The sequence below is a fragment of the Synchiropus splendidus genome, chromosome 18, assembly GCF_027744825.2.
Source record: "Synchiropus splendidus isolate RoL2022-P1 chromosome 18, RoL_Sspl_1.0, whole genome shotgun sequence".
In the NCBI taxonomy this organism is placed as follows: domain Eukaryota; kingdom Metazoa; phylum Chordata; class Actinopteri; order Syngnathiformes; family Callionymidae; genus Synchiropus; species Synchiropus splendidus.
In genome coordinates this window covers 9,729,629-9,746,539 of record NC_071351.1, presented here as the reverse complement: position 1 = coordinate 9,746,539, position 16,911 = coordinate 9,729,629, and the positions used below count along the sequence as shown (strand labels likewise).

General features: G+C 42.3%; 3 protein-coding genes across 3 annotated transcripts in view; 2 read left to right on the top strand and 1 right to left on the bottom strand.

Moving 5' to 3' along the window:
- Positions 1-335: 335 nt before the first annotated feature.
- masp2 (MBL associated serine protease 2) lies at positions 336-11,530 on the top strand. The gene is made up of 7 exons (XM_053848751.1): positions 336-2,818; positions 2,877-3,099; positions 3,155-3,332; positions 3,660-3,791; positions 4,935-5,131; positions 5,315-5,464; positions 9,795-11,530. Exons 1-7 carry the CDS (start codon positions 2,793-2,795, stop codon positions 9,798-9,800), a joined length of 912 nt encoding a protein of 303 aa, XP_053704726.1. The 5' UTR covers positions 336-2,792; the 3' UTR covers positions 9,801-11,530.
- dffa (DNA fragmentation factor, alpha polypeptide) lies at positions 8,367-12,497 on the bottom strand. The gene is made up of 6 exons (XM_053848750.1): positions 12,309-12,497; positions 11,609-11,767; positions 10,628-10,776; positions 9,747-9,945; positions 9,454-9,572; positions 8,367-9,011 (listed from the first exon to the last, which is right to left on the bottom strand). The coding sequence occupies exons 1-6, from the start codon at positions 12,400-12,402 to the stop codon at positions 8,820-8,822; spliced, it is 912 nt and encodes a 303-aa protein (XP_053704725.1). The 5' UTR covers positions 12,403-12,497; the 3' UTR covers positions 8,367-8,819.
- Positions 12,498-13,866: 1,369 nt separating this feature from the next.
- Positions 13,867-16,911, top strand: part of pex14 (peroxisomal biogenesis factor 14) — a 44,234-nt gene continuing 41,189 nt past the window's right edge. Inside the window, exons 1-2 of the mRNA XM_053849150.1 lie at positions 13,867-13,970; positions 15,008-15,058. Coding sequence (XP_053705125.1) covers positions 13,935-13,970; positions 15,008-15,058 — 87 coding nt within the window. The 5' untranslated portion in view covers positions 13,867-13,934. The remainder of the gene's footprint in view (positions 13,971-15,007; positions 15,059-16,911) is intronic.

Genomic DNA, 16,911 nt, shown 5'->3' with positions numbered 1-16,911 from the left:
TTAATTTCTATTCTTAAAATTTGATGACCTAAAAATGAGCCTCGCATTTATAGGTCAACTAGTGGTGGGACTTTAACAAGTTAATAATGATAAATTAGTTACAACAAAAAAAATAAATTAATATTTTAATCACATTTTATCGTTTTAATTTAATTTTATTTTATTCAAGTCCAAGTGCAGGAGTTCCTGGTCCACTGGTCACACTGATGCACAAGACACGTGGCAGCTAGGATGATAACAACAACAACAAACATGGAGGAATCCCTGAACAAAAGCAAACAAAAGCATCTGTTTGCTTTTGTTCAGGGAGGTTTTTCGCTACACAATGGACAGGGTTTCCACTACTCTGAATGTACTTGAAGTTCTTATGAAAATTCAATTCAATTGTTATACAAATATTTTCAAGACATGAAAAGAGCTTTAGTTTAAATAAGGTGATATAAAAACTTGAATATATCCAGCATTGTGATTTATTGTGTGACTGTCAAACTGATGCAAAATAAACAATATTTTGTAGTTTAAATGTATGTATAGGTCCATCATTTGTTTCTCTAATATACCACATTCATTCAAATTGAAAAATGTGACTTCTTGTGGCAAATATTTTTATACGATTAAAATGCAATTCATGTGAACATATTTATTTTCCATAAATATGATTTACTATCATATTTATGAAATTATGCCTGTTAAATAAATAAATAATAAATCTCTCTACTTTTCATGGAAATATTCAATGTGGGTCTAAATTTCTGTCTAGAAAAGTTGGTTTATTATTTTTATTTATTTGTTTTACATGTTTCCTTCCACAGACAGAAAAGGAAACAAAAAAAAAAAAGATTCGTAAATGTGGCAATTTGGGTTTATTCTTTGAACTGTAATACAAACTATAATTTCTGTAAATAATCAGAGTAGATTTGGACATAAAATTGGTAATTAGGAAACACAGGAATATTGCTACATAAAATTATGAATATAGAAAAAAAAGTCTGTTGTTGGTGATGCGAAAACATTTTAACTGAACATTCTTCAATCTTTGAACCTGAAATAATATATATGTATATATAACAATTATAAATATATAGATGTAATATAATAATTCAGTTGAAGTAATTGAAGCACTTCAATTGAAGTGTTTTCTAAAAAGAAGAATCACTATCGCTTATTAATATACTGGTTTAGTGGTCTTGGATGAAAGGTCGTGACCCCCACCACATGCTGTATTATTAAGATGTAGGCTGCGTTCCACTCGCTAAAAGCAGGATTTATTTTACAAAAAGAATCATATTCTCTTCATTCCTCACCGAGAGAGTGGAGCATTTGGGGTTTTATATCGACATTCAGCACCGATACGTCTTCATTCTGCCTGCAGGCTACAATGTGGAGACGCAGCCGTTGATAAACAGCAGATCTAAATGTAGGGCATCGTTCCTGCAAAGCTCCATCAGGCCTCCGACTGTGAATCCGTGAACGTTGTCACATTCTTGAGACAGCAACAAGACGGCTGTCATGGTGTCAGCGGTCGTCTCATTAGTTACATTTACACAGCAGATCCGGCTTCGCTTGTTCAAATGGCTTCAGTGCTCATTGAGTCGCCGCAGGAAAAGCAAGGATTGCAAATCCAGCACCTTGGCCTCAGGGAATTTGTCACGCAGCTTCAGCTGTTTGTTTGTTTCATTGTGTCGTCCCTGACTGGGAACAGCTTCATGAACACAGGGATTTTCTCACACCTGAAGTTGTGACCTTAAAGTGTGAACAGCGTGTCACGCAAATATCAGCAATGTTGGATACACGTGTGCAGTTAGCACAGGATAAACACCACTTAAAGACAGCTTGAGTGAAAGCTTAAGGCCGCGGTTTAAAAGTGCGGCGTTGAGTGAGTCCACGTGGTGCAAAGGTGGGTAATTATTATAATTCACATTGATGTGAGCCATTAGCGCTCGACCTCGGGGGGAAATTGGATTTTGCCATTATGAAGGTGCTCATTGGCCGAGGCTCTTCTCTGTTGTGAGGCTGCACAGATGTGGATGTTGAGTAAGTCATCATTAACCCGCTACAAAAAGACAAAGTGGCTGGATCGGTGATGAGAGTAATGGTTCCAGGCTTTTTCTTTCACAGCCTCGCTGCAGGACAATCAGGCCAAAGCTGTTGCAAACAATCAGCCACATCACTCAAGTCCAGTCCACGTCCGAGTATCGGGTGCCAGGATGTGACACGCGCGAGTCCAGCCACGGTCCAAACATGTGTGTCACCCTCTCAGGACGGCTCCTGCTAGTGGAGAAACATTTCCTTCGAAAGATGTGATGAATTTTCTTGACTCTACTAAGACTCTTTCAATTCTCCTTATAAATATTTATAATTTACATTTTTATATATATATTATAAATACCATAAAACCTGTTATATAAAATGTTATATGTTATATAAAACCTGTTAAAGTAAACATTTTGTGGGTATATATAGCTGACATTGCCAGTGCTGTTACTAGTCTCCATAGTTTTCCATTCAGGTTCTCTCCTTTTGTGCCAGAGGTGGTTTATATTTATCATCTTTTGCTGCTTGGTTCAGTTGTTCACTTCCTGCATCAACATCATCAGACTCAGGAACAGCCGTGGGCTCCTCATGATCTGGCGCCGCGGAGAAGCGTCCTGTCATTGATCGATGAGTGTGACCCGAGGAGGAGGGGACTGCTGACACTGTCATGTGCTTGTCGGGTTTGTTTACCCAAAATTCATCCGGGCGGGACACCTGGTTTGTTCACCTTTTGCGGAGTTTTTAAACAGCCGAAGTCGATGGATTTCCGAGCCCCAGTGACCAGGTGAGTGTCAGGTTCAGTTAGCCGCGGTGGATTCATCGTCTCACCTCTTCCTGCTCAGCGTGGGCTCAGCCTGCCTCCTCCTGACCGTCCTGCACCTCTCCCTGAGCACCGAGTTGACTGGCTTGTTTGGCAGCTTCACCTCCCCCAACTACCCGGCACCGTACCCCGACAACCAGCACCTGGTGTGGAACCTCAGCGTCCCGCTGGGCCACAGGCTCAAACTCTACTTCACCCACTTCAGCTTGGAGCCGTCCGGCCAGTGTGAATACGACTACGTCCAGGTAGGAAGTGTCCGGCGACACTAAAGGCTTCACATTCCTGACCTTGTCACGACAGGTTCTGGCGGAGGGGAATGAGACCCTGCGCTTCTGTGGTGAGGAGAGCAAGGACTTGGAGAGCACCCCGAGGAACACCGTCATATTGTCGGCCAACAACCTGATGTCAGTGGTCTTCAGGAGCGACTACTCGAATGAAGGCCGATTTACCGGTTTCCACGCCTTTTATACCTCGGAAGGTGGCGCACCACTGTAAACCTTCTGCGTCTGAACGGTTTTAAACGGGGGCCGTAGTGACGCCCAACTGACGACCTCTCACCTCAACAGCTCTCCATCCGTGTAGCTCTGCTCATAGTTGAATCTGGATTTTTAACCTCCGTCGCCGGCCTCAGCATGAAGCGCCATTTTAATTGGATAAAACCCTCAAACACCAACACGGCACCTTGCGTCCTGCGGCGGCTCTTAAAAACTAACCTTTCCTCCTGTTGAATCAAAGCCAAAGACAGGCGCATGAATAATTCTGCTTCAACTAACATCATAACATTAACCTTTTGTTTTCTTCCTAGATATTAATGAGTGCCTCCCCAAGGCAGGCGAGGAGAAGGTGTGTGACCACTTGTGCCACAACTACATCGGCGGATATTACTGCACCTGTAGACGAGGGTTTGAGCTCCATCCGAACCAAAGATCCTGCACAGGTGAGCTGCAGATCCTGCTATGACCTGGAGATAAACGTTCTTATTAGATGCTAATATAAAAGCCCAGAGGCAGAAGTCATTCCCATTAGTGTTCTCTGAGCTGTGAGAGGCCCCAGCCTTTGCATCTTGTGTGTGTGAATTACAGGATGAGATCATTGTTGATAAACTCTTCAAAGACTAAACTCCCAAAGTGACTTTTAATAACTTCAGATTCACTTTTTGACAAGGTTGTGATCTGTCATGGGAGCTGATACATGGCGGAAGAGCGTCATCCACTTGTGATGCGCAGATGAGGTTTCATGAAACGGTGTCTTGATATTCAGAGGCCACCAGATGGCGCTGTCTGCTGTGAAATGTTTGGACTTGAACAACTCAGTCAATGAAATCTCGCGTCATTTCTAAGCCAAGCGCGGCATGCAGTGGCCTCAGAAAAACTAGGACACTGTTGCAATACTGTTTCATGATGCCTCATCTACTGTTGACCGGTCTGCCGACTTAAAGTTCTTCCCTCACATCTGTCCTGCACCAGACGTGGGCAACACGGATGAACAGAGCGCTTGATCTCTGCCGCTGATTCTGTGAACTCCCGAGGGAGCTGCCTCTCCAAAAACCACATTAATAATTGATACCTGTGCACCACATTAATAGCTGAGTGACACCCGGTAATTCATCACAATTACCACTTGACGCGCTCCGCTCATAATGACTCGCCAGAGGAAAAGGGTGTGACAAAACAAATCATGGAACGAAAAGGCAAAAATCATTATCTGCCCACAGATTTTTACCAATGATATAAAATGACTGCAACTGGGCCTGACTCATTTGTTTGAGTCTGCGCTGCTGCGCGGGCAATAACACAAATGGTTCTCATCAGTTATGGTGCGAGGAAGTGGCTCAAGTGGAGAAAGAAAGGGCCGACTAATGGAGAATAATCAAACATGTGCCCAACGCTTCATTTAGAAAGCCACCTGCAGCCTTTTGGGAATATGGGCCGCGAATGTTTGTCACTCTAGATCATCAAAGTGAAGAAGTTCCAGTCGAGTTGGGTTCAGCCGTCGGCGTCATTGCTGGGTTAAAGCAAGAGTTGTATCAATGTCGGAGCTTTACTCGTCTTTAACTATCACGCTGGTCTTTTCTCTCCAGTGCCATGTGAACACCAGGTGATCAATGCAACCTCCGGGGTTCTAACCAGTCCAGGGTACCCCAACCCGTACCCGCCAATGTCCCACTGCAGCTACACCATCCAGCTCACGGCTGGGAAGCGAATTATCCTGCAATTTGTGGAGCCGTTTGACATCGAGGGGCACCCGGAGGTGCCGTGCCCGTACGACGCCCTGAAGGTTCTTACACCTTCCAAGATGTATTCACCCTCATGAGCGCGTGGGCCACCTGTCGGCGCCTCAGCCTCTTACGTGTGATGGACTGCTCCTCTGTGTGTTGACCTGCATCTCCGAGCTGGTCGTCACTCACATGGTGAGCACGGCTACACGACTGCGTTTTAATTCGATTTTCTTTCAATCCAGGTCTCAACTGTTGGACAAAATTATGGACCTTTTTGTGGCTCTAACCTGCCGGGCAACATCGACACAGGAAGCAACCAAGTCAAAGTCGAGTTCAGTTCCGACTCCAGCGGGAAGAACAAGGGATGGAAGATTGAGTTCTCCAGCGATGAGGTAGAAGTTCTATTTTGACACTTGAAAGGCCACATTTACAGCAGGACACTGATGGCCTCACTTACTATACAAGCTGATTTTTAACAAACATTAGTAACCAGTAAACATTTTAACCCATTGTTTGCCTGACTAGTGGAGTATTAAATTTTTATTTTATTTGTTTTTTTATTTTTCATAAATTTAAATGGAAAATGAATAGCTATTTTCAAATGTCATGAGTAAAATACAAAACTGTTTCATGGGGAAAATATTTACAGCACATTTTCTATATATAATATGATGTATATAACTTCATATATTCCAAACATCAATTGTTTAATGCACCTCATGTGATCTTGAAATGCGTGTAACTGGTTTAAACTGGTGAATTAAATTGCTGCAAAAATGTTGTGACCAATGGAGGAGAATTTGCTGAAAGATGAGGAAGCAAATGCACATTTCTGCTTCAAGTCACGAGTGAGTCGTCGGTGAAGGAGCTCTGTTGATGTGTTTTGACTCTAAACAGCCGGAGTCTAGCTTCCTAGAGCTGAACAGATCAACCCTCAGAGCCGAGTCATTTCATCTGTACTCTCTAAATCCTCTCACTGTTTATTCTTCAATCTGGAGTACAGCCTTGTCTTACCTCCACTGAAAACACACATGAATTATGTAAACCATCCGCTGCGTAGGCGAGTTCGCTCGTCGCTTTAACCCACATGTATCATGAATCCAAACTCCCACTTCCAATCAAAACAGTGATTATTAGCTTCCCCAGTCGTGTGAAATTGCCTCTTACTTGATACTTCTGCACCCTCAAGATGATATTTTCTCCATCGCGCTGCCACAAGTGGAGCAGAAGAGCACATCAGACCGGGAGGATGACCGACATCCACCACACTCGTGCTACTGAAACCAATCTTCTGTTTCTCAACCTGAAATTACGGCCTAACTCGTCCTCTGTTTCCCACTGACATGTCACGACTCGACCTGCAAAAGGTTGAGCCAGGTGAGAAGCAGGAAGTGATGCGTAGATGAACGTGGCGTTTGCACATCGACAGTTGTGAACGGGGCATTTGCAGGATTTTAGCATGAAACAGCGCTGAAGGCATCACGGGAGGAAGCCATTGAATCCTTGACTTGTGAGGTCAGGAAGAGGTTTCACAGCGGAACAGAGTAAAATAATGATTCATAATGAAACTAGTTCATCCACAATCCTGAACCTTAAAAACAGAGATAGGAGTTTTGCTCACCTCCACACTCCTCAGTGGGGTGTTAATTGAATAATCTGCCGCTGACTATCAAACCTAGCAAGCGCAGTCTGCAGCGCAACCCTCCCTCTTTGTGTCTCAGCCTGGTGGGATCTATTTCCACAGGAATTACGCACCCCATGAAACCTATTAAGTGCTGCTGGGGGAGATGTTGTGTACCAACGTGCTGCCATATGCTCCCCGGGTAACAGCCTCGCCTTGGAATTGCTCAGGAGTCTGGATCACATGTAGCCACAGCTGAAGTCTGCCCAGTACAGGCCCTCGCCTCAGGGGTTACACGACTCTGTTGCATCATCGCCTGCTGCCAATCCAAAAGCGTTTCACCAGTAGTCCGTGTTCACGAAGGACAGAGCGAGACCCTGCTCCACCTTCTGTAACCACGTTGCATGACATCATCAAAAGTTGACTGACCGGATGGAGGCGATGGAGATGAGTTCTCGTTGGCGTTTGCCGTCTTCTAGTGATGGGTATATGAGGCTTCATGACGCAGTATTAAACGGTTGATGAGGTTTCATGAAACAGTGTCCTGATTTTCAGAGGCTTTTTTATTTACAGCTCCGTCAACAGAGTTGATCTCCCTGAGGTCTGGAATCGAGAAGCAGCCGCTGAGACCGGCTGTGGTGTCGGAACTTTGGGCACTCAGGCGAAAACAGCGCATTTTGAGGGTTTTGTGAATAGAGGTGAGACTCTGTCTCAAGACAAAGTGCGTTCGGCTCATAAGTGGAAGACGTGAACTTGAGTGAGTCAGGTTTTGGTCGCTGACTCGATCCCGATTGGGGAGCTGCACCTTGTCTGTTGTGAGAGCAGCGTGGACAAATTTTCTCACTCTGGATGCTGGACCCCGTTTTCAAGCCCGTGCACCACTGACCTGTCCACAGCGCAGACAGCACCACTGAACCTGCAGCTTATAGACCGGTGCGGCTTATGTATGAACAAGATCTATTTTCCTTCTTAAATTTAGTGGGTGCAGCTAATATTCCGGTGCGCTCTATAGTCCGGAAATGACGGTAATTCAAAGGAACCTCACATCATTTCTTCACCAAGAGCGCCATCACATGTTTCATGATGCCTCACCTACCCATCACAATCATGTGCTACAACATGGCCTTGTTTAGGCTCCCAGTTTTGCCTAGTATATTAGGATTAGATCAAACTTCAATATCATTATGTTTGGCTTTGAGAAGACTTGTTCTCATAGTGATGACCATTTTGCTATGTACCTAGACATATTGGGCCCGCTTGAATTAATGTTTGACTATTATTGAACATGAAGAGGTCTGCGTTTTCATATGCTAATAGATGCTTTAGAAGAAAGAACTCGTATGTGGACACAGTGGTCACAACCTTGAGCCACAAGATACAATGTCGACGAGTGGTGTGAGCATGATCTAAAGTTACATGCACACGCTCGCAGTCAGAGACCTTGATCTCACTGAGGTATTGGAAATATCGGACACAAAGATTGTCTGTGTGACCAGCATGGCTCTACATGAGGGTCACAAAGACTGACGTCTCACAGCTGATCAGTTCATCCTTGCTAGTTCTGATGCGCTTCTTCGATGCATTTAAATTATGCATGTGTATTTTACTTTCTTTCTTTCTCTTTTAAGTCAGTCAAAGAACGGTAAAATTACGAGAAATAAAATGATCCTGGTAAATCTTCCTTTATTTTTCTCAAGTCATTGGACTGAACAGAACTGTTTTTTTTTTTGGCCAATTTAAGGGTAACGCTACTGCCACCTGCTGTCTGGTTTACAACTGGAAGTAAACACTTTTCAAAGTTGAATATAAAAATATTTGTAAGAAAATCCAGTTTTACTGTTGTGTGTTTGTTAGGTTGCACACACCAATGCATCTGAAATAGAATAAAATAGAATGTCATCGATAGTTTTGTCAAGTTTGCATGGAGGAAGTTCAAGCACGGCATTTCAAACAAGAAAAAAGTCAGACCAGCGCATTAAATTAGTAGTTCTGTACATCGATTTGTGCCAGTGGTTGACGGCGAAAACAAAAATTTACATTCACAGACTTCAGTGTTTGGGAATAATCTGCAACACAGTCGCGGCAGGAAGTCTTATCAGTCTGTGCTCAGGTGCGACCCGAGGCGACTAGGCCATTTCCTCGCTCCCACTGTCGTCGTTTGTTTGCTGGCTGTTGGCGGTTCTGATGGACTGCACCGCCTGAATCTTCCCGAGTCGCTTGTTTAACTCCGCCGTGCAGTCGGTTATCAGCGCCGCGGTCCGGACTTTGTCCCAGCCCAGGACTTGCTCCATGACCTCCACCCCTCGGCTCAACACCAACTGCAAACAACATGTCCAAACAGTCACATTTTGACTCTGAATGCTTCTAGTCATTTTGAGTCTGAATGAATATAGTCAATGTCACACATTGACTATATTTATTTCATCTGTCGAATATTGCATTCCTTTGAACGGAAGGACTAGGACTGACCTGTTCCATATAAAAGATGATGATAGTTACAAAGTATGGTTTATACATGAGGGATTTAACATGACCAAAATATGTAATTCAATTCTTCATCATCAGAAACAGTAACAAATAAAAACATTCAAACTTCAAAAAATATTAAAAGCAAATATATAAATTAAAATACAATCCAGACGTCAACACTTCCTCTTTTGAAGAGACATATTCATTATATTTCACCTTTCTTTATGGACTTCTTTTTTTCCTGTTTTGCATTTCTACATTGTAAATTCAAGTCAGGATCAACTTGTGTACCTGTAGATCTTCCGTTGACAGCCTTGTTTCGGGGCTTGTTTTGCCTTTCAACACCATCAGAGTCCTGGACATGAATCCACACACCTGGTCCGCCTCTGACCCGTCCACCATATCCCCCTCTGTGGCCATAAAAAGACATTAAATCGTGGATTAGAAGTCATTTATAGACACACGATGCAGTTCCGCAAAAGCCAATGGCACCATCTAGTGGCGAAAAGGCAAACAGCATCAACATTGGATACATTGTATTTTTAACTGACATGTTAGATTTAAAAGTGGAATGTGTGTTCTACCTTTCTGACTGGGCTCCTCCGCCTGCTCTCCCTCTTCCCTCTCCACAGCTTTGAGGTAAAGCTGCAGCAGCTCCTTCGACTGCCTCTCCTCCTCACGACGGTCCAGCACACCCTGGAGCTTCTCCTGAAAGTTTTCTGCCTTTGGCACGGAAAACCCAAGAGCAGGGGCCAGCTCCGAAACTGGGGCGTCGACTAAATTCTGGAAGAAGGAATGACACCAACAACAACACCATTTACCATATGATGAAGCCAAATAAACAGTTTGATCAATTCATATCCTGCACAGATTAAGCGCCCAGAATAAAGTTTAGAGGAGTGTGAACGACAACTCCATGGTGTGTGCATCACCAGACAGTAATATTCACTCATACACTGCCTGGCCAAAAAAAAAAAGTGCCCACCTTGATCCTGGATGTGCGGTTGCTGCAGTAACATTATATGTGCTCAAAGAATGAGGTCAGCTGACTACCTGAATATACTGAATGACCAGGTTGCATTAATGGATTTTTTCTTCCCTGATGTCTCGGGCATATTCCAACATGACAATGCCAGGATTCATCGGGCTGGTTCAGGGAGCATGAGACATCATTTTCACACATGGATTGGCCACCACAGAGTCCAGACCTGAACCCCATTGAGAATCTTTGGGATGTGCTGGAGAAGGCTTTGCACAGCGGTCAGACTCTACCACCATCAATGAAAGATCTTGGTGAAAAATTAATGCAACACTGGATGGAAATAAACCTTGTGACATTGCAGAAGCTTATCGAAACAATGCCACAACGAATGCGTGCAACAAGCAACAAAACATTAGAGTGTCGGACCCTTTTTTTTTTTGGCCAGGCAGTGTATTTGTTTGTGTTTGTGCAGAGAATTCATACCTGTAAGTCGGCCTCAGACATGAGGAAAATACTGGCCAGGTCCTGCTTGAGCTGCTGAGCCTGAACCAACCACTCATCTCCAGCTGTGGCTGCATCAATGGCATCCATGATCATCGACTCTCGAGCCATCCAGGCCGTGCCACCGTCAACTACGACCAAGACAAAATGCACGTCACATCATCGCGTCATCTATTCTGACATGCGCAGTTCCGTCAAGCAAGCTAAAACGCCTGGAGCGTCGAAGAGACTTTTCCCCTTCGCCACTTCCTGGATCCATTTGTAAACAAACCGCCACAGTATGTTATTTTCTACATTTGTTTCGCATGATTTTGATATTAATGTTCACTGACCGCAACGACTAGTATCGATTTACTCTCCAATGTAAATGCATTTATTAAGTTAAGTAAGGTGTACATCTTAACCATGTTTCTGGTTCTGAGGAATGAAGTGCTATGCCTACAATATTTTGCAAAGGCTGTTCATTGTTTAGTTACAGTGAGAAGTGTAACGAAACTCTTTGTGGCACTGAACAGTTGCTTCCTTTCTGTGCGACGTCTTTATATTGATACTTTGTATTTTTTTTATTTTGTGCCCCATTATTGTACGTTTCTAACTGTTAGGCTTTCACATTTCATTTACATGTAATTGTTTTTGGGGGTTAGTTTTTTCTCTCTCTTGTCTCAGTTGGACTCATTACTCTTGGTTGCATTCGACATTTGTAAAGTACATCATCATGAATTTATTTAAAGTCTAAATAAGTGCAATATATTCATCAAGCCTAGAGTAATTAAAATGACCACTTTGTTTTAGATTTTAATGTCTTATTCGGTTATTCAAATATAGAGTTTGAATTTGGGTTTTATTAACTGTTTTTTTTTGCTAAATGAAAGTTTTTCTCTGTAATAGTAGGGGTTTGTTTTGGGGGGGGGGGATTTGTTGTCACTTCGTTTCGGACACAAAGGGGCGCGTGATCTGTGGTACCTCTGCGGAGCGGGGACCAGGTTTCTCGTTCATGTAGGAGCATGAACTTAGTGTTGGAAGGTAAACACAAGAAGTAGCCCTCATCTTCCACAATTGTCCCGTCGTCCTCCAGAACCACTGTCACGTCGTCGCTCGCCGTGAAGCCAAAAAACTCACAACCTGCGAAGAATGATGCATTATTTAGACATCAGGAAATAAAAGATGAGTTGAACAACATTGTAGATGTCGATGAATTTAACTTACATAGGTCAGGGTTTTAATTCTTTCAAAAACTAGTTCATCCATTCATCTGTCACCAACAGCTGCTGTGATATTTTACACACTGTTGTCGCCTACAACTACAGGGATTATACTAGATTGTACGTTTTGGTTCTCGCTTCGGGAAGCAAGTTCATTCATGGGGCAGAAAGAGCGCTCAAGAATGCAACATTTGAGACACGCCTGTTGACTCGCAGCGAAGGAATGAGAGGAACAAGAGGCAGGTCCTGCAAGTTTCAACAAGACCGCAGCCGCACAGCCAGATCATGACCCTTTTCACAATGCATACAGTATATTACCATCCTGAACAACGCTGCCGGGGTTGAATACGTCAGCTGATGAAAACGCCACGCGCGAATACAACACCTTCAATTCACTTGGATTGATAAAACGATGCTCGTTCATACCGAATCAGACTCATAAGAAGTTGATACTATCTCACCTCTTGTCTTCAACTCCTCAAGAGAAGGAACCACCAGGCCGTAAGATTTCTGTCGGGAGAAATTACACACCTTACACGGCTTTCTGTCCGCCATGGTGTGGTTTTGGGGTCAAAATATCGACGGGATCTCAGCAAAACAAAGACAGGAGACAGCTCCACTCGGCAGCTCTGTTTTCAGTTTCGAATACGGAACCGCTTGGACGCTAAGCATGCCGGGAAATGTATTTTGATCGAACGCGGACGCGAACTGAAAGCCTCGTCTGCTGTTTTATTACATTTTTACAACATTTCCGGTGCATATTAAATTGGCTATTTATAATGGATAAATGTTTTCTGTTTGACGTGCTTAGATCTAAATGTTTTAAACGGATTGTAGGTGATAATGAATTATTTCAAGCGCAAATGCTGTACATTGCAAGTTACACATCCTACTATCACATAAAATACAGTGATTTGAGACGCAACACTATTCTAGTTATAGTTATTATAGTTTTATATTGGGAAAACTGGCATCGCAACGCTGTTGTACTGGTCGAGCATAAATGCTGCTAAAACCTCTTGAGAAAGTTCGGTGTATATATATATATATATATATATATATATATATATATATATATATATATATATATATATATATATATATATATATATATATATATATATATATACACTACACTAAATACTGGATCATCACAACGCTTACTCGACCGATTTATTTCATACGGACGGTAAACAGAATTGAAATCGCTTTGCTCAGTGATTTACTAAATCGCTAAATAGATGTTTTTATGACACTAAATGATGCCGTCCGGGTAAGATGTGCACTCCTCTCGTCATCGCGTCATCTACTCTGACATGCGCAGTTCCGTAAAGCAAGCAAAAACGCCTGGAGCGTAGAAGAGCCCTTTCCGCTACGTCACTTCCTGGATCCATTTGTAAACAAACCGCCGCAGTATGTTATTTTGTACATTTGTTTCGCATGATTTTGATGTTAACGTTCACCTACCGCAACGACTAGTTTTGATTTGCTGTCCAATGTAAATGCATTTATTAAGTTAAGTAAGGTGTACATCTTAACCATGTTTATGTTTTTTTTCTTTCTTTAAAGCTGAGATTTTAAAAATGCAACAGATTCTCGGACGGTAGTGAAGGGAAGCATGTGTGAGCTGTAGATTTTTTTATAAATGTCTAGAAAATATTTTGTTCATATATTGTTCAAATTACATAAAATTGTGATTCTCAAAAATATTTCATATGCCCTTTCTTTTCCACAATTTGAAAATGACATCGACGAAGGACAGGTTAAGCATTTGTTTTGGCGGTAAATACTGACATTTGAGTCAGTTCAAAGTACCATTTTTTCCTTATTTTCAGAGAGAATTCTCACAGTAAAAGTAATGTATAAGTCTGAAAATACAGTTTATCTTTCATGCTTCGACTTCCTGTTGACAGTTTTCTTGTATGTCTGGTTCAGTTGAAGAAAATTCAATTATCTTTTTAACCGTCGAAAGTGGTTTTTCTTGCTTTTTTTAACGTTTATGTTTATCAGTGCCCTCAGGTTGAACTTCGAGTCCGGCGTTCAGGTGCAAGCAATCGAGCCTGATTCCATCGAGCGGAAGAAGAAAGATGGCATCCACCGAGCAGTCTGAGCCAGCAACACAGGTCGATACTTATTCAGCTTATTTTACAGTATACTATACATGTCACTTTCCACCAGCGTGCTCTCGGTGTGTGCATAAAATAAGTTATTGTTTACTGACGTTTGTGTAAATGTGAGTGAGTTTTGTTTTGCTGCTTAGCATGCTAGCTAGCTGCTAAGACGCCTCCAAGTTGTTCGTCACAACTGAAACACATGTTGGTACTTGGTTTGATTTCACCCATTCATACACTGAAAATTACAGTATTTTTCACGTCTGTTTTACCTTGGGCGAATACTAACTTGCCCTTTATTCTTCAAAAAACATTGTTCGTGTTAGCTGACAGGTGACTACGAGTCTGTCTGAATTAACTTATTCACGCTACAACACTTCATTATCGGTGTTTGTGATCACGACTGAATTGTTTTTATTGTTGTTTTTACGAACACGAACAGGTAAGTCAAGAATCAATATTGAGACGACCAACCACGGCGGCCATATGACACCAATGTTGACTGTATTGCTAAAACATCTTCGTCTTGAGAGGCGCCATCCTTGAATCTACACTATTAATACACTGTCGTACTGTTATTAATAGTATTCAGCAATGTTTTAGGTATCAGCAGGCAGAATCATGAGTTCATGTACAACTACATCTGCCTTCAGGTGATGTCCTTTTATTTGCAACTTAACTGGGTAAACATGGAGGCTTTTTCAGCGCTCTTTCTCCATAGGAATTCTCTTCAGCTATTCTGTCAGAAACCTTAGTTGCATTGCGTGTCTGAATCAATAGTCTGTGTTGCCCTGTGCAAATGTCAAAGGAACAAAAACGCACCACCAAATGTCTGCTTTTAAATGGTCATGTCATTTTAATTTAAATACACATTTTCTGTTTCAACCAAGAATCAATTTAAAACGATGAAAAACAAACGCAATTATTTTTTTATATAGTAAACTATAGAAATATAATAAACGTGTTGGTTTTGTCTGCGCTAAATAATGCAGTTCGTTTTTCTGTCCACTAGATGGCAGTCTAACACTGTTGTGCGTGTGCTTCCACAGGCGGTGCTTCCTCTCGGGGCCGATGTCGCTGCACCTCCGCGAGAAGCTCTGGTAAGGGATTTGGCTTCACTATGAACGAGAGCAGACGATCAAACAGTCTTATAGGATTCAAGTACACACGTTGTGTGAGCACATGTTGCGTTTTCGATCGTCAGTTCAGAGGAATAAAGTGCCATGCCTTCAATGTTTTTTGCAAAGGCTGTTCATTGTTTAGTCACAGTGAGAAGTGTAACTAAACTCTTTGTGGCATTGAACAGTTGCTTCCTTTCTGTGCGATGTCTTTATATTGTATTTTTATAATTTTGTGCCCCATTATTGTACGTTTCTAACTGTGAGGTTTTTACATTTAATAGACATGTCATTGCTTTTGAGGTTACTTTTTTTCTCTCTCGTCTCAGTTGGACTCATTACTCTTGGTTGAATTCGACCTTGGTGAAGTACATGATCATGAATTTATTTAAGGTCTAAATAAGTGCAATATATTCATCAAGCCTAGAGTAATTAAAATGACCACTTTGTTTTAGATCGAATGTCTTATTTAGTTGTTCAAATATAGAGTTTGAACTCGGGTTTTATCAACTGTTTTTTTGCTACATCTTTTTTGCTACATGAAAGAAGCTTCCACTGTTTTTTTGGGGGGCGGAATTATACTTGGATGTGTGGTCAATTCATAAATAATTGTATTTATGATATTTTAAAGGGGAAAAATAAATCCAATAATGACATTTAAGTATATTTTTGGCTTCATCCACAGACAGATAAGGCACAGAACAAAATGTCCCTTAAAAATCAATAGAAATTGGTATAATCTGCCAATCTGATAAATATGATCTCAACATTGTGTTTTAGTCCTCTGTAGGGATGAAGTAATATGATGTGAAGTGCAAAATTGAAATGATGAGATCGTGCTCTGCTGCTGTCAGCAATTAAGCTTGATGTATTACAATTGTCTTCAGTTGAAGGTGGTGGGATGCACCCATCGTTCTTGTCTCTTTATTTAATAACCGAACTATTTATTTCCTCACATACTCGTGGTTTATGGCGAACAGCAGCAGTTAAACGTTCCAGTGGCCTGCTGGACTTGGTGAAAACTCGTGCTAAAGGCAAGCAAAGCAAGCGGCATTTAATGGCCATAAACAGCAGTTGTTTTTCAATAAAGTGTTCATCGGAAACGCTCAGCCCGAGCGATGACAACGATCACAACAGGGATTGTCTCGGTGCTTAGTGGGATGGAACACGGCGCAGATCCACTCGCCGTCCTTGTATGGGCTTCAGGTTAGAGGAGAGAGGTATTGTTCTGCCTCCATGTCTCAATGTCATTCACTCTTCATCCTCCCCCCATCATCCCTTCATGCCAAGGCTAATTTAATCCAAGGGTTATTGATTGTGGGAGCATTCTCCCAGGCTTTCTTTCAATTTACTTCAATTTCATCATCCCAGCGCGCTTCAAGACTGCCTGCTCAAAACGGGAAGAAATTCTTGTTACGAGGGTTCTGATTCGAGACTGGTTGACAAGTCACCCCCCCACCTCCTCCACCATTTCCACCACCAACCCCTTTTCTCCTTTCCTTTTTGATGAGCTGCTCTTTCCCAGTTAAGTGGATTATTACAGTAGGGATAATTCTTGTCACATGGCATTATTTGGATGAGGTGAATAATTGAAATTTGTGTCTGAAAGGATTTTATCTGGATGAGAGGAGTGGGAGTGCTGGCAGTGTTGGGAGGGCAGAGAGAGAGCGGGAGAGAGACACTTGTGTAACATTAATGTGCACATGTGGATGTCAGCGTGGCAGTCTGGGGACACCAGTCATGTTAAGAGGTTCTGACTCACCTCGCCCAGATCAGCAGGCTTTGGCACACTGGTCGGTGTGAGATCTCCTCCGTGGCCAAAGGGCTCATGCCAT

Excerpts from the sequence above, each read along its gene's own strand:
- masp2 (XM_053848751.1), top strand. The coding sequence starts at position 2,793 with ATGGATTTCCGAGCCCCAGTGACCAG. Across the intron at positions 3,792-4,934 it reads GAACCAAAGATCCTGCACAG|TGCCATGTGAACACCAGGTG; the intron begins GTGAGCTGCAGA and ends TTTTCTCTCCAG. Across the intron at positions 5,132-5,314 it reads GCCCGTACGACGCCCTGAAG|GTCTCAACTGTTGGACAAAA; the intron begins GTTCTTACACCT and ends CTTTCAATCCAG.
- dffa (XM_053848750.1), bottom strand. The coding sequence starts at position 12,402 with ATGGCGGACAGAAAGCCGTGTAAGGTGTGTAATTTCTCCCGACAGAAA. Across the intron at positions 11,768-12,308 it reads TGAGGAGTTGAAGACAAGAG|GTTGTGAGTTTTTTGGCTTC; the intron begins GTGAGATAGTAT and ends CATTCTTCGCAG. Across the intron at positions 10,777-11,608 it reads CTGGTCCCCGCTCCGCAGAG|TTGACGGTGGCACGGCCTGG; the intron begins GTACCACAGATC and ends TCTTGGTCGTAG.